Here is a 15,944-nt window from a genome sequence, read left to right on the forward strand (position 1 = left end):
AGCCACCCCCCACCAAAAGCCACCCCCCCCCCCCCCCCGAAACCCACCTTAATTCCCACCGAAAACCCACCCCCCCGAAACCCACCCCCCACCCTCCCAGCTCACAGATCACCGGAATCTGTTCATCGTCGATTTCAACAAGCGAAGTGCAGAGAAAGAGAGAGGATGGGGAGATGAAGATTTGGGGGCCGACTGAGAATGAGAACGAGAGAGAAGGATCGAGTGAGAGAGACGGACTGAGTGAGTGTGAGCGAAGGTGAGAGAGAAGAGCGCGATGGGAATGTGTGTTTTTTGAGGGATATCGTGACTGGGCTGGGGTTGGGAACTTAAGTTGGGGAAAAATTCTCCGTGTTTTTTTTTAGGTGAAGTATAGATATCAGATGGTGTGGATTACATATCGATTTTAAAAAAATCTTAATCCAAATTGCAAAATTTAGATATCGGAAACAAAAATTGGTGATATGTGAATGAGTTTAGATATCACTTAAAAAATTAACTGATATCTAAAACTCTATAATATCGGTTAATGTAAAAACTGATATTAAAGAAGTGATGTCTATTACAGTTTTTCTTGTAGTGAATCACCATATTGTATACATACATAACTCTGTTTCCTCCGGAATCACCATGGAGTCCTTTACCTTTAACATTGCAGAGAAGGTGTTGGATAGGCTTGCTTCCTATGCTTACCAAGAAATTTGCTTGGCATGGGGTGTCAAAGTTGAGCTGCACAAGCTCAAGGATATCTTATCCACCATCACAAATGTGCTCCAGGATGCAGAGGAAAGGAAGACCAAGAGTCGCAGGCTCACCGAATGGTTAGGAAAGCTCGAAGATGTTTGCTATGACATTGATGATGTGCTGGACAAATTTGAATACGAAGAATTGCGGATGCGAGTGTCAAAGCTCAACCGGCGAAGTATCAAAGGAAAGGTACGCAACTTGTTTTTACGTCCAAATTCAGTCTTGTTCCACTTCAAAATGGGAAGCGCAATTAAAGATATTAGAACAAGGTTAGTTGAAATTGCAGCTGAAAAAGCTCAATTTGGTCTCTCGGAATTACCAGCTAGAGATTGGCATGTCGTGCACATGGAGAGGGAGACTTACTCTGCTGTGTACGTGCCAGATGTTATTGGGAGAGATGGTGATAAAGAAAAGATTATCATCCATCTTTTGAAGGACACTGGTGATGATGAAGATGATGAGAGTGTTTCTGTTATTTCCATTTATGGGTTAGGTGGTTTGGGAAAGACTACACTTGCTCAATTGGTGTACAATGATAACAAGATAGTGGAAAACTTTGAGTTGAGAATGTGGGTATGCGTCTCAGATGACTTCAATAATAGAAGATTGGTTCGTGAAATGATTACTTTAGCAACTAACCAAAAATGTGATGATCATGACAGTATTGAACATATGCAAAATATGTTGCAAAATGCTTTGAGGGATAAAAAGTTTTTACTAGTGTTGGATGATATTTGGGACAAGGAACCAACTGGGGTGACACTTTCAAAATGGAACTCTTTAAATTCTTTGTTGAAGGTGGGAGCCAATCAGAGTAAAATCATTGTAACAACACGCAATGAATCAGTTGCTTCCCTTATGCGCTCTGCACACGTGCATGATTTGCAAGGTCTTCCCCACTCAGATTGTATGTCTATATTCATTAAAGTTGCATTTAGGAAAAGAGAAGAACAAAACTATCCAAACTTAATGAAAATTGGGGAAGATATTGTGAACAAGTGTGGAGGGGTTCCTCTTGCAGTATCTACCCTAGGGGGCCTACTCTATTCGGAAAGGGTAGAGAGTTCTTGGTCGCAAGTAAGAGATGATCCCATATGGAAACTGAAACAAGGAAGCCAGGGCATTTTACCTGCACTAAAATTGAGCTACGATGCATTGCCTCCCTACTTAAAACCTTGTTTTGCCTTATGTTCACTTTTCCCAAAGGACCATCAATTCGATAGTCCAGCAATGATACAGCTTTGGATGGCACAAGGCTTCCTTCAAACCTCCAAAGGAAACCAAGAGTTTGAAGAGATAGGGTTGGACTACATAAGGCAGTTATGTTCTAGATCTCTCTTTCAAATTGTTGCTGAGAAAGATTACATCTTTCAAATGCACTTTAAAATGCATGATCTTGTTCATGATCTAGCTATCTCAATTTCACAGGTAGAGTGCTCGTCTCTAGATTGTCGTCCCTCTAATACTTGTAAAAAGGTCCGCCATATGTCAATATCTCAAGAGGACTTGTCCGGGAAATTAGAGAGAGAAGACCAATTCTTACTCCACTTGGACAAATTGCGAACCATTCTGTTTACAGATATCTATGGTGACTATTGTTATCGTGAAGATATAGATGAAGATAAAATCATCAACACTCGATCTCTTTTGAAAACATGCATATCCAGATTCAAGTACCTACGAGTGCTCGATCTTGCTGTTTTGAGGACTTTTACGGTGCTGCCGAGTTCCATCGGTAACTTGAGTCACCTGAGATGTCTCGACCTGTCAGATAATAAGCACATAGAAAAGCTTCCTGATTCCATCTGCAAGCTGCACAATTTGCAGACCTTATTTCTTTTTGGATGTGACAAACTCAAGGAGTTGCCCAAGGACATTGGGAACTTGATTAGCCTCAGGTGGTTGGCATTGACAATAAATCATACGTGTTTTCCAAAATCATTTGCATGTCTCACCTCTCTTCGATATTTACGTGTCGTCGACTGCAAAAATCTTAAATCTCTAGGTGAAGGGATGCAACACCTCACAAACCTTCGATTGTTGTCTCTTGAAAACTGTGAAAATGTAGAGTCCTTGCCAAGTATGAACTATTTTACGGCATTAGAGACTTTGGTTATCATCAATTGTACAAAGCTTGATTTGATGGGGTCAGGAGAAGGCACTCGAGGTCTTCGAACATTTTGGATCTTGGATCCAAATTTGGAGGTTTTGCCCCATTGGCTTCAAGAGTCTGCAAACACTCTACAGTTTTTGCGTGTTGCTAAGTGTGACCGTCTCACGGTACTTCCAGAGTGGTTGCAAAGCCTCAGGTTTCTCCAACGACTAGAGTTTAGTTGGTGTCCCCAATTGTTGGCTTTGCCAGAGGGCATGCAGAACCTCACCGCATTGAGATACTTGAATATTGAAGATTGCCCTAAATTAAGTGAAAGATGCAAAAGGAAACAAGGTCATGATTGGCCCAAGATCGCTCATGTCACAAAGATTATGCTTGATGGACAAAATATCGCGTCAACTAATGATGATTAGGTAACAATCTAGCTACTTCTTATTCATGTCTTCATCATTGGTGCATACTACTGCTACATTGCTTCTCACTCATTCCCCTATATAAGCTAATTTTCATATGTCCCTCATCTTTATATTAATTTCCTTTTTTCAACTATAACAATTGCAGATCTCAAGGATGTATGGCAGAAAAAGCATGAGGCCATTGGAGGTGCTGAGGCTGGTCAATTTGCAATGAAATAATAATGTGTTGTATTAGTCATGATGTTGGAGTTTTGAAAAAAATAAGAGTGTTTATATTCTCAAAGTGAGAGATGTGTGGGTGTTTTAGTGACTTTATGCTCATTGATTCTTGTTCTTGTATTCATATGTTTGGATATATAACTTCTAGTATATAACTAGAAAAAGGGCCTGCGCGATGCTGCGGGTGTTAAAATCTTACAAAATGTGTAAAAAGTTTATAAAATTTTAGTGGATAGGTTTAAAAAATTTATTGGAAAGATAATACCATTTACATATATATGGAAATCTAAACAGTGACATCATTATTTTGTTTAGCAAGCCTAAGTTACAAAAGGTAGATTGATAACATGTTCTATATGCTACTTGTTATATTAAGATTTTGATCATATCTTAATAAACCAACCAACATTCAAAAAGATATTACAATATTGGTGAGATATTTGTATGTCATTATTCCTAATTAAAAGATAGCAGTATTGAACTGCTCATTGTTCAAAAAAATTCTAGATGGGATTTCACAGGTGGGCTTCTCATCTCTTTTGGCATTCCCTATTGTTCAATCACTGAAAGACAAGAAAAAGAAGGGGTGCCCCTGAAAGAATAGGCTTAAGTGGATAAAACTCTTATAAATGTTTCACTTAATATGAACTCTTAAATGTTTTTCTTCTCTGCTATAAGCTTTGGCAAGTTTTCAGTTATAGTGCTTAAATGTTATGATAATAATATGAAAAATGTAATTGTATGATCGTATCCACTTTCATAACATTTTTAGAGTTTATAACATTTTTATCAATTTTATCAGTTTTATAAGAGTTCATAACATTTTTAGCTTTAGTGGATACAAAACACTCTATCTATCCACTTAAATTTTATAAGCCTTCAGCACATTTTATAAGCTTTTCACACCCGCAGCACTGCACTGGTACGATTACTAGTTGTCTCTATTTTGGAACAGAGACAAGACGTAGTATATTTTCCCACCATCCTACTTTCATTACATATAAGCCAACATCCCATCTTTTTTGGGCAAAAGCAGGGTGAGACATGCTAAGATTCATGGTTTATGCAAACAGAGAGTGTTTGGAAGAAATGAAAGTATAAGAGAACAGAGAGAATCGAGAGAGAAAATAGAGAATTTTCTATATGGATCTTGATTAACTAACAAAGAATGAACAGCATGAGCCTTTCTTTATACTTAGGCAATACACTAGGCTCAGAGAGCACTGACTAAGTAACTAACCAACAGAATAACCAAAGCTAACAATCTAATGAACTGATTCTTAACAAATTGATAGCTGTGCATACTAGTCAGCTAGCTTATTCAGAATGAGAGAATTGAGTCAGCATATGACACTTCTCAAGACATCTGATCCACCAACCTAAGCTGACTAAACTTATGAAACATGATATGCAGTGCTTAATACTTAGAAATATAACATTAATTAACAAAGTAGACGTAAATTTTCCTTTCAATTGATTTCTTTTGATCATTCTCTCTCTTGTTATGTCAAGTGCTGGTTCACACAAAAGTATTTATTTTATATATTATATAGACCATACACATTACTAATTTACTTTGCAAATTAATATGATTTGAGTCATCTCACTTACCCACCCACACTCTTACATATTCCAATATAATTTCATTCATTTTTATGTGAAAATGTGGAGTGTTGTCTTACATTGGAAATTATAGCTCTGTATAGTGGGTTTAACTAGTTGGGCCTCTCTGCTTATTATCATTTAATTTTGAGTTAGATACTTAGACTCTATATAATATTAAAGTAAGTTCACCAACTGCCCTTTGTGCAGGAAGTTTTGGGTTATAGACAGTCATCATAGACCAACTCAGTCCACCTTTATGAATATGTTTGTTTGCCCATTTTATGGAGCATTGACCCTAAAACTCACTTAAACAAATATCACTTGATACTTTATTATATATATCAGAGTAGGTTCACCCACTACCCTTTGTGGGAGGAAGTTTTGGGTTACAGACGGTCATCAATCATCATAAACAAACTTAGTCCACTCTGATGAATTTGTTTCATGATTACTATTAAGAACTCAATTATCAAGCTAGCTCTTGCTATTTTGTGTCTTGCAGGCTTACAGCTGGCTCAGATTTGACAACTTCTGCCAAAGAAAAATATAAAACAAAAGAAACAGAGTAAGGGCCGGCCTGCCTTCCCCACTACTGCAATAGCACAGAGGGTACATAATGTTGAATTAGTTCATGACTTCATAGCTATTTTTTCCCATCTGTCAAATTAAGCAACCATATTGCATACATAACATAACTCTCTTTCCTCCTGAATCACCATGGCGTCCATTACAGAGAAAGTGTTGGATAGGCTTGCTTCCTATGCTTACCAAGAAATTTGCTTGGCATGGGGTGTCAAAGTTAAGCTGCACAAGCTCAAGGATATCTTATCCACCGTCACAAATGTGCTCCAGGATGCAGAGCAAAGGAAGACCAAGAGTCACAGGCTCACCGAATGGTTAGAAAAGCTCGAAGATGTTTGCTATGACATTGATGATGTGCTGGACAGATTTGAATACGAAGAATTGCGGATGCGAGTGTCAAAGCTCAACCGGCGGAGTATCAAAGGAAAGGTACGCAACTTGTTTTTACGTCCAAATTCAGTCTTGTTCCACCGCAAAATGGGAAGCGCAATTAAAGATATTAGAACAAGGTTAGTTGATATTGCAGCTGAACAAGGTTCGTGAAATGATTACTTCAGCAACTAACCAAAAATGTGATGATCATGACAGTATTGAACATATGCAAAATATGTTGCAAAATGCTTTGAAGGCTAAAAAGTTTTTACTAGTGTTGGATGATATTTGGGACAAGGAACCAACTGGGGTGACACTTCCAAAATGGAACTCTTTAAATTCTTTGTTGAAGGTTGGAGCCAATCAGAGTAAAATCATTGTAACAACACGCAATGAATCAGTTGCTTCCCTTATGCGCTCTGCACAAGTGCATGAGTTGCAAGGTCTTCCCCACTCAGATTGTATGTCAATTTTCATTAAAGTTGCATTTAGGAAAAGAGAAGAACAAAACTATCCAAACTTAATGAAAATTGGGGAAGAGATTGTGAACAAGTGTGGAGGGGTTCCTCTTGCAGTATCTACCCTAGGGGGCCTACTCTATTCGGAAAGGGTAGAGAGTTCTTGGTCGCATGTAAGAGATGACCCCATATGGAAACTGGAACAAGGAAACCAGGGCATTTTACCTGCACTAAAATTGAGCTACGATGCATTGCCTCCCTACTTAAAACCTTGTTTTGCCTTATGTTCACTTTTCCCAAAGGATCATGAATTCGAAAGTGGAGTAATGATAAAGCTTTGGATGGCACAAGGCTTCCTTCAAACCTCCAAAGGAAACCAAGAGTTTGAAGAGATAGGGTTGGACTACATAAGGCAGTTATGTTCTAGATCTCTCTTTCAAATTATTGCTGAGAAAGATTACATCTTTCAAATGGAGTTTAAAATGCATGATCTTGTTCATGATCTAGCGATCTCAATTTCACAGGTAGAGTGCTCGTCTCTAAATTGTCGTACCTCTAATACTTGTAAAAAGGTCCGCCATATGTCAATATCTCAAGAGGACTTGTCCGGGAAATTAGAGCAAGAAGACCAATTCTTACTCCACTTGGACAAATTGCGAACCATTCTGTTTACAGATATCGATGGTGAATATTGTTTTCCTCAAGATAAAGATGAAATCATCAACACTCAATCTCTTTTGAAAACATGCATATCCAGATTCAAGTACCTACGAGTGCTCGATCTTGCTGTTTTGAGGGGTAGTATTGTTGTGCTGCCAAGTTCCATTGGTAACTTGAGTCACTTGAGATATCTCGACCTGTCAGATAATCAGCACATAGAAAAGCTTCCTGATTCCATCTGCAAGCTGCACAATTTGCAGAGCTTATTTCTTGAGGGATGTGAAAAACTCAAGGAGTTGCCCAAAGACATTGGGAACCTGATTCGCCTCAGGTGCTTGACGTTAACAATAAATCACACGTGTTTTCCAAAATCATTTGCATGTCTCACCTCTCTTCGATATTTACGTGTCGGCTGCAAAAATCTTAAATCTCTAGGTGAAGGGATGCAACCCCTCACAAACCTTCGATTGTTGTGTCTTGAAAACTGTGAAAATCTAGAGTCCTTGCCAAGTATGAACTATTTTACGGCATTAGAGACTTTGCTTATCATCAATTGTAGAAAGCTTGATTTGATGGGGTCAGGAGAAGGCACTCGAGGTCTTCGATCATTTTGGATCGAAAAATCAAATTTGGAGGTTTTGCCCCATTGGCTTCAAGAGTCTGCAAACACCCTACAGTATTTTGGTGTTGCTGAGTGTGACCGTCTCACGGTACTTCCAGAGTGGTTGCAAAACCTCAGGTTTCTCCAACGACTAGATTTTGATAGCTGTCCCCAATTGTTGGCTTTCCCGGAGGGCATGCAGCGGCTCACCGCATTGAGATACTTGGAGATTGAAGATTGCCCAAAATTAAGTGAAAGATGCAAAAGGAAACAAGGTCACGATTGGCCCAAGATCGCTCATGTCACAAAGATTATGCTTGATGGACAAAATATCGCGTCAACTAATGATGATTAGGTAACAATCTAGCTACTACTTATTCATGTCTTCATCATTGGTGCATACTGGTAGATTGCTTCTCACTCATTCCCCTATATAAGCCAATTTTCACATGTCCTTCATTTTAATATCATTTTTCTTTTTTCAACAATAACAATTGCAGATCTCAAGGATGTATGGCAGAAAAATCATGAGGCCATTGGAGGTGCTGAGGCTGGTCAATTTGCAATGAAATAATAATGTGTTGTATTAGTCATGATGTTGGAGTTTTGAAAAACAGAAAGAGTGTTTATATTCTCAAAGTGAGAGGTGTGGGTGTTTTAGTGACTCTATGCTCATTGATTCATGTTCTTGTATTCATATGTTTCGATATATAACTTCTAGTATATAATTTGATTTCTCTGTTTTGTGTAATTCCTCTGTTCTGTTTAGTTTGATGTCTAAAGAAGTTCATTTAATGCTACTCTGCCGCACCTACTTTCCTAGTTTTAATAGACAGCTTCATCATACAGTCATACGCAATCAATTATTAACACATTTGGCATACAAATCTTTTAGTTGGGGTATAGTGGTCATAAACTCTCTCTATAAGGATGGTTTTCCAAAGAACTAATCAAATGAATGTTACAAAGCTAGAAGTTGCCCACAGTTTGTAAATGAATCAGAATAATATGATTCCAAATGCATGTTGTACTCTTACAAGTTGCACGGATACTGTTATGTGAACCCACAACTGTCAAAACAATCTGTACAACTCGAGACTCATTTTCTGGAACAATTCCAAACCATCCTTACTATATTTAGTTATTTACCACGCCGAAGCCCCATTCCATCGTTTTTGGGTACAAGCAGGGTGAGACCTCACAAGCCCACTCATGCATGCTTTCCCTTATTAAGCCCTTGGCCACTAAGTGATCATCAACTTGCCTCTATATATGCCCTTGATTTTCATATATCTAAGGAATCATAATCTGTTTTTCAACACCTTGGTATCATTGTTTTTTAGTTGTTATAGACATAGAAGGTGTGGAAGGAGACAAATGCCTGAACACCATTACAAGACTAATATGGAGCAATGGAACACCTTCACAAGGACATCATTGTTGAAGGGGACTCTAAATTAATCATCATTGATATGCTCCTAATGACGAGAACAAAAAAAAAAAAAAAAAAACAATATATGTTTATATGATCAATTAATCTCTAACTCGAACAAGTCCTGATTCACCTGAACAACAATTGGGCAGGCAGCAATGCATCTACATATCAATTGCCAGCGTTATATTTTACTAGCCTCCTAACACCCAATGGGCATTCTAATGATTGAAGAATTCATTTTCACAGAATTACCCTTTATTTTATTTTGATGCGGTAAGTAAATCTTCTAGAGTTACCCTTTATGATATCATAGAGTTACACTTTATTGAATAATATAGTATTGTTTTAAGGTTTAAGTTTTTAGAATTTAGGTTTTATTACTTCATATTTAAGGTTTTAGGCTTTAGCTCTAAATCCTAAAGACTACACTTAAGCCCTAAGCTCTACAAAGAATTTGAAAAATTAATTTAACTAAAACAGTAACTCTCACTGAGTTACATTTTATTTTATAGTGAGAGTTTTTATTTTATAGAGCTACACTTTGTTAAATTATGCAATTTTCACCAATTTATATTATAGTTCAATGTGTGTAACGTGGTTGAAATGATGTATTAGATTAAAAATCTTAAAAATTTGGACGAAATAAAAAATTATAGAAAATAAGAAAAAAATAATATTGTATTAGTTGAACACTTTATTTGGGTGTTCAAATGCACACTTAGCTCAAAGATCCTACATGAAAGTTACAGTGCTCTATAACACGTACTGAATTCGTTGGGAGGCTTATGGGTTCTGCATCCATGCATTCGCTGGAATTTCTTCCCCACTTATTCATGTCTAGCTATTACTTATTCATGTCTTCATCATTGGTGCATACTACTGCTACATTGCTTCTCACTCATTCCCCTATATAAGCTAATTTTCACATGTCCCTCATCTTAATATTAATTTCCTTTTTTCAACTATAACAATTGCAGATCTCAGTGGTAGAAAAAGCATGAGGCCGTTGGAGGTGTTTAAGCTGCTCAATTTTCTATGAGATAATGGTGTGCTGTATTAGTCATGATATTGGAGTTTGGAATAAGAGAAGAGACTGTTTTTAAATTCAAAGTGAGAAGGGATGCGTGGATTGATGTTTTTGCGACTTTATGCTCATTGATTGATATTCTTGTATTATTTGTTTCGATATAGAACTTGATTCCTCTGTTTTGTGTAATTCCTCTGTTCTGTTTAGTTAGTAGTCTAAAGAAGTTGATTTAATGCAACTCTGCCAGTCTGCCGCAGTTACTTTCCTTCTTTTAATAGACATGTGCATCATCTTCATCTATAAGGATGGTTTTTCAAAGAAGTAATTAAATGAATGTTACAGAGCTAGAAATTTGTTACCTTATAAATTAACCAGAATATGATTCGAAATGTTGTACTCTTATAAGTTCTAAGGATCCTGTAATGTGAACTCACAACCGTCAAAACAATCAGTACAACTTGAGACTCCTTCTCAGGAACAATTCCAAACCATCCTACTAAATATCATCACACAGAAGCCCCATTAATCCATCTTGTTTTAGCACAAGCAGGGTGAGACCTCACAAGCCCACTCATGCATGCTTGCCCTTGGCCAATAAGTGATCATCAACTTACCTCTATATATGCTCTTAATTTTCATATTTTTAAGGATTCATATTCTGCTTTTCAGCAGATTGATAACAGTTGCACGGAACACCATCACAAGACTAATCTGGGCAATACAGGGAACACCTTCACAAGGACATCATTATTGAAGGGGGATCTAAATGAATCATTATTGACATGCTCCTAAAAAGAATGACCAGCAAAAAAAAAAATTACTATAAATACCAGCTGGGCCTGAACATTGATGAGGATGAGACTGGGCACCATTGGAGATTTGGAGGAAGACAATGCCAATGAGGAGAGGAAGATAGGGGAACAGTTCGTGGTGTTTTCAACTTTTTTGTTTAGTTACTAACAAGTGAAAACTACAATTTTTAAGCATCAATCAATAAACAATATCCATGTTTTTACCAAATAAAAAAACATCAATGTGATCAGCAAAATTTTTTAAGGGAAATCCACAAGAATCCCACAATCAATCCAAGATGAAAAATATTAGATGCTAAGAAGAATGAATGTCACAAACTAGGAAGCCTAAATTCATTGACCGACAAATTAAAAGAAAATTTCATACCGACTCTGAGGAGAAAAAACCTTGGTATGGCCAACTGGAACAACCTGCGAACAACTCTACTTATGACCAGCCTAGGACCTCGATGGTAAAAGAAAGGAGTTTTTAATCCCAAAGACTACCAACTATTTTCAGTGTATAAAACTGCACTTCTGTTTATTGTGGTTTGTTGGCCTGTTCATTGGCAAGAAAACATCTACAATAAATTGATAGGGTTTTGAGGACAAAAAAAAAAAATCAACTTGGCGATCAAGTAGGATTCACATTATTAAACACAACCAAAGAAATTTATCGATAATATATATAAGGCCAAAAGAAATCAAATTTGCAAAGTTGGATTAAAAAACCTTGTAGAATAAACGAAACATCTAATACAACCCTTGCAGACGCTAACAATTTAACAAAACTGATATTGTCTCCCTACTAAAGAACGTCATCTGTCTTTGAAATCCATAATAATGAAACAAAGCACTGTTTTTTGCCCCGAAACAACTCTCTTAAGAAAGGTTAGAGCTAGCAGGGCCTGCACCAAAACCACCAGCTCCACGACCAAAGCCAGGCCTTCCACCAGGACCCTGCAGGTTCAGTAGAAACAAGCTACATAAGTTATGGGAATTATTATATAGCTCAATACATGGCAAGTAAAACGACAGAAAGAAGAAGGCAATGCTCCTCCACAAGGCAAAACTACAGGGAAAAAAAAAGTCCTTAATTTATGTGCATCAAGGGAATTATTACATCTCAAAGCCCACTTAATTCTGATCTTTCTATGATATGTCAGTAGATACATCCAATATACCAAATGACCAATTAAACTTTTAGTCATGCAACTAGTCTAAGTGGGTCGTTTACATATAAGATTATCAAGCTATCAGTCAGTACAAAGGTCCATGAGAGTATAAAGACAACACTTTCAAGATGGAGACATGATAAATAACTCCATATGACAAAAAAAAAAAGGAAATGAGTTCATAAACCACAAGTAATCATAATTAGAACATGAGAGTCAAATATGAAACAGAAAATTTACCCCAAAAGAAGGCCTGTAATCAGCAGGAGCTCCACCTTTATCACCAAAGTCACCCCCAGGTGCGCGAGGTCCTCCACGGTAACCATCACGGTCACCACCAAATCTACGCTCTCCATCACCAAAGCGGGGTGGGCCACTAGTACACATCAATAAAACCCAAATTACATTCCAATCAAAAAGGAAAATTCAACAAATAAACTGGAACAGCCCAAATCATATTATAGTTTATTGGCAGAAACGAAAAAAGAAAAAAGATTAAATGTGTTGTATAGTATCATATCACAGTCTATTGGCAGAAACAAAAAATAAAAAGATTAATGTGTTATATGGTAGTCAAATTAACTTCTTCCAAGACGACCAATACAGCATCTACACAAACCTTATCATTTATCAGTTGAACCAAATAACAAAAATTAAAAAAGTTAACATTTCAATCACCCACAAAATCAAAATCACATTTCAATCAATTACAGTGTTCAGCAGAAACAAAAAGCTAAATAAATCCTACCCACTCCGCTGTTTATCGCACAACTCCAAAAACAAAATGATTATAGGTATATACTGTTCCAAAGCTCATCAATCCAGTTAACTTCCTACACGACTAACATGCCAATAACAACTAACCAGCCAAACCTACATCAACAAATTTAATAAACATTTTATAAATTAAAAATAAAAAGAATTAAACAACTCCTCCACATCTACCAGTCAATATATCTTAGTACTCGAAATCAAAAAACAAAGCAAACCCGATTCACAAAACAAATCAAAAACACAAGCCCATCAACAAAAATCAACAAACCCAATCATCATAAAAGAGTAAGAAGCAAATCCAATACCGTGGGCGGTCGCCAGGTGGGCCTCCCAAGGGCCTGCCAGCTGGCTTAGCCTGCTTCTTCAGAGTCGCAGGGACAATCTCAGAAGGCAGGTTGAGGTAGTTCCTCAGGAACTCAATGCCGTCGTTGGTGAGGTACCAGTAGTAATGCATCCAAGCAAAGGTCTCTCTCACATACTCCTTGGACTTAAAGCTCTGCATGAGCTTTATCACCTGCAGGTTCGGCACATCGATCTCTGGGTGCTTCGGCAAGTTGTAGTCTTTCTTCGCGAAGCAGACACCCTCTTGGAAGAGGTACTTGGAGATCTCGCGACGATTCTTCTCCGAAATGATCTTGAACAAGTAAAAAGATTAAGCGAAAAAGATCAGAGAAATTCAAATAAAGAATTTACTCAGAAAACAAACACAGAATAAGAGAGAATTGGATGGAGAATTACCATGGTTGCAGAGACTGACGGATAGAGAGAGAGACGGCGCGGCAAGCGAAGAAGGGTTAGGTCTCTGGCTCCAAACTCTTATCGCCTTTCGTATATTAAACCCTAGAACTCTATGTGTGCAATTTATAGGTTGTTTTATGGGTGACAGTGTGAAGATATGGGCTTTGATTGTGTGCCCTATGGCTTTGGGAGGGCTATGTTTGTGGGCCTTATTCTTGGGCTTGGCCCGTTATTTCATTTTCCTCTTTTGGTTCAAAATAAAGTTAAAATTTTGTGAGTGGCCAAAAAACAAAAGTTAAAATTTTGTCAACGGATCATGAGGTTGGGCCGGTTGGCTCATGACAGGTCAACATGGGTCTAACCTCAAGGGTGGAACGAGCCGAAAATTTTGTGCCAGCCTAATATTTCCTATTTGGAAGGTTGAGCCGGTCCAACCCACTTGTAGGCCCGAGTATGATCACAAACCACAGTATATAGGACATGTATAAAATTTTAAGGAAAATGTTTGGGTACTCAGAAATGAGTATCAACCTTGTTCTTATAATTAATCACATGAGTTCATAATGGGGCCCACCATCTTCTCTCTTATGATAGACTCTATTATGGACTTATATGATTGGTTGTGAAGACAAATTTGTACTCATTTATGAATATCCAAGCACTGTCCAAATTTTAATTCCCTGAATTACAGACCTCAAGGCGGTTGCCTCATTTGACTCTCTTCCATACCAACTCTATGAGAAGAACTTTTCATAAATAGTGACATAGCATCACAAACATAAGAGGATGGAGAGTTTCATATCTTAATGTCTCAACCGTCGCTAATCTCGTGTTTGTGATACTATGTCACTATCCCTTACCTGTTATAGAAAAATTATTATGCCAACTCTACAAACCTCTTACTTAAGCATTGAAATCTGAACTATTACATTGATAACGTATATGCCTTCCGTCTTCCTTTTATACACTCTCTCCAATCAAACACCTCAAAAAATTTGTTGAAACACCTTGACTAGTAGAATTGAGGATATATGCAGATGGAGCTCCCCTAACCGAATGTATGGAGATATATGGGAGCCACCCACCAGTAAGGGGCATCTCCGATGCGCCAAGAAGTTGGACTGTTGGAGTGTCATTCTCAAATTTTGGCATACAAGGCTCTTTAAAAAGTTGCAATGCTTGGATTATGTTGTGTCAAATATAGTATTTTGCAATTTTTTTTTTGACAAATACAGCACAAGAAATGACATTTGCATTTGGTGTCAAAATTGGTGGGGTCCACAATTTTTTTTTTTGTTTTGGAGAAAAGAAAAGCATGGGTCATCTGTAGTTTTGAATGGGAAAAGATGTAAAAACATGTCGATCCCCCCACACCCCACACCCCACACTGAAAAGAAGAACATGCAATAAAGAAATTTAGGTATTGAATTCAAAACTAATTAATATTGTAAGAAGACGTACTCTCAAAATCTTAAAAACTCTATTTATGCAAATTTTAACTTTTTAATATAGAACATTAGAACATCATTTTATATTCTCACATGCCATATATTTCACATATGGTGAGACGTACTAAAGCTAAATATGTGTACAACTTGAACTGAGTAGCATGCGCTTTCATACAATAAAAATATCTAGACATAACCTAAATCTATTGGCAACACATAAAAAGCACAAGATAGATCTTATATCTTTGGAAGTGCATTTGCTAAATTTTAATATTTTTGTCATTTGATTGTGTCAAAAGATTTGACAAAAAACAAATAGCTTTTATAATTGGAGATGCTCAAACTAAATCGCCATGTCGAACAAAAAAAAAAAACCCTAAATGGATATGTATCTAAAATTTGAGCTATTAATTAAGGAAACAATGGGTGTCATATCACTATATCAGTGAGACGCGCAGGATGAGCTCCTTAGTGGCCGACCACTAGTACAAAGGCCATCTATGATTCTATATCAACCCCTATGCATACTCAAGGACTAAACCTTTTTCTTTCCATGGCTAACCTTTTTTAGTTACAAAAAAGTCATGTCAGATATATTATATACAAAGGGTCCATCCATGCATGTGAAAGTGGAAAATGCTATTCCTACTAATTTCAAACCTCAAATTATGCATGCATTTATTTTCTTTTATTTTTCACTCCATAAAAGCCTATACATGAATTTTTCTTTATATCGCTATAAAGCCTTTATATGATTGAATGATTGATTGCATATGTAGAAGGGCA

General features: G+C 37.1%; 3 protein-coding genes across 3 annotated transcripts; 2 read left to right on the forward strand and 1 right to left on the reverse strand.

The window, feature by feature from the left end:
• Positions 1-627: 627 nt before the first annotated feature.
• On the forward strand, positions 628-3,270 carry LOC147274097 (disease resistance protein RGA2-like). Its single transcript, XM_086228305.1, has one exon. The coding sequence runs from the start codon at positions 628-630 to the stop codon at positions 3,268-3,270; it is 2,643 nt and encodes an 880-aa protein (XP_086084431.1).
• Positions 3,271-5,814: 2,544 nt separating this feature from the next.
• LOC147274098 (putative disease resistance protein RGA1) lies at positions 5,815-8,125 on the forward strand. Its single transcript, XM_086228306.1, has 2 exons — positions 5,815-6,108; positions 6,206-8,125. Exons 1-2 carry the CDS (start codon positions 5,815-5,817, stop codon positions 8,123-8,125), a joined length of 2,214 nt encoding a protein of 737 aa, XP_086084432.1.
• A 3,600-nt stretch (positions 8,126-11,725) lies between these two features.
• Positions 11,726-13,822, reverse strand: LOC147274099 (small ribosomal subunit protein eS10z-like). Its single transcript, XM_086255866.1, has 4 exons — positions 13,711-13,822; positions 13,278-13,606; positions 12,439-12,574; positions 11,726-11,983 (listed from the first exon to the last, which is right to left on the reverse strand). Exons 1-4 carry the CDS (start codon positions 13,711-13,713, stop codon positions 11,906-11,908), a joined length of 546 nt encoding a protein of 181 aa, XP_086111992.1. The 5' UTR covers positions 13,714-13,822; the 3' UTR covers positions 11,726-11,905.
• Positions 13,823-15,944: the final 2,122 nt, after the last annotated feature.

The sequence above is a fragment of the Dryas octopetala genome, chromosome 9 (assembly GCF_963921425.1).
Source record: "Dryas octopetala chromosome 9, drDryOcto1.1, whole genome shotgun sequence".
NCBI classification, from domain to species: domain Eukaryota; kingdom Viridiplantae; phylum Streptophyta; class Magnoliopsida; order Rosales; family Rosaceae; genus Dryas; species Dryas octopetala.

Excerpts from the sequence above, each read along its gene's own strand:
- LOC147274099 (XM_086255866.1), bottom strand. Across the intron at positions 12,575-13,277 it reads CCACCTGGCGACCGCCCACG|TGGCCCACCCCGCTTTGGTG; the intron begins GTATTGGATTTG and ends GATGTGTACTAG. Across the intron at positions 11,984-12,438 it reads ATTACAGGCCTTCTTTTGGG|GGTCCTGGTGGAAGGCCTGG; the intron begins GTAAATTTTCTG and ends CTGAACCTGCAG.
- LOC147274098 (XM_086228306.1), top strand. The coding sequence starts at position 5,815 with ATGGCGTCCATTACAGAGAAAGTGTTGGATAGGCTTGCTTCCTATGCT. Across the intron at positions 6,109-6,205 it reads GGCGGAGTATCAAAGGAAAG|CTGAACAAGGTTCGTGAAAT; the intron begins GTACGCAACTTG and ends TTGATATTGCAG.
- LOC147274097 (XM_086228305.1), top strand. The coding sequence starts at position 628 with ATGGAGTCCTTTACCTTTAACATTGCAGAGAAGGTGTTGGATAGGCTT.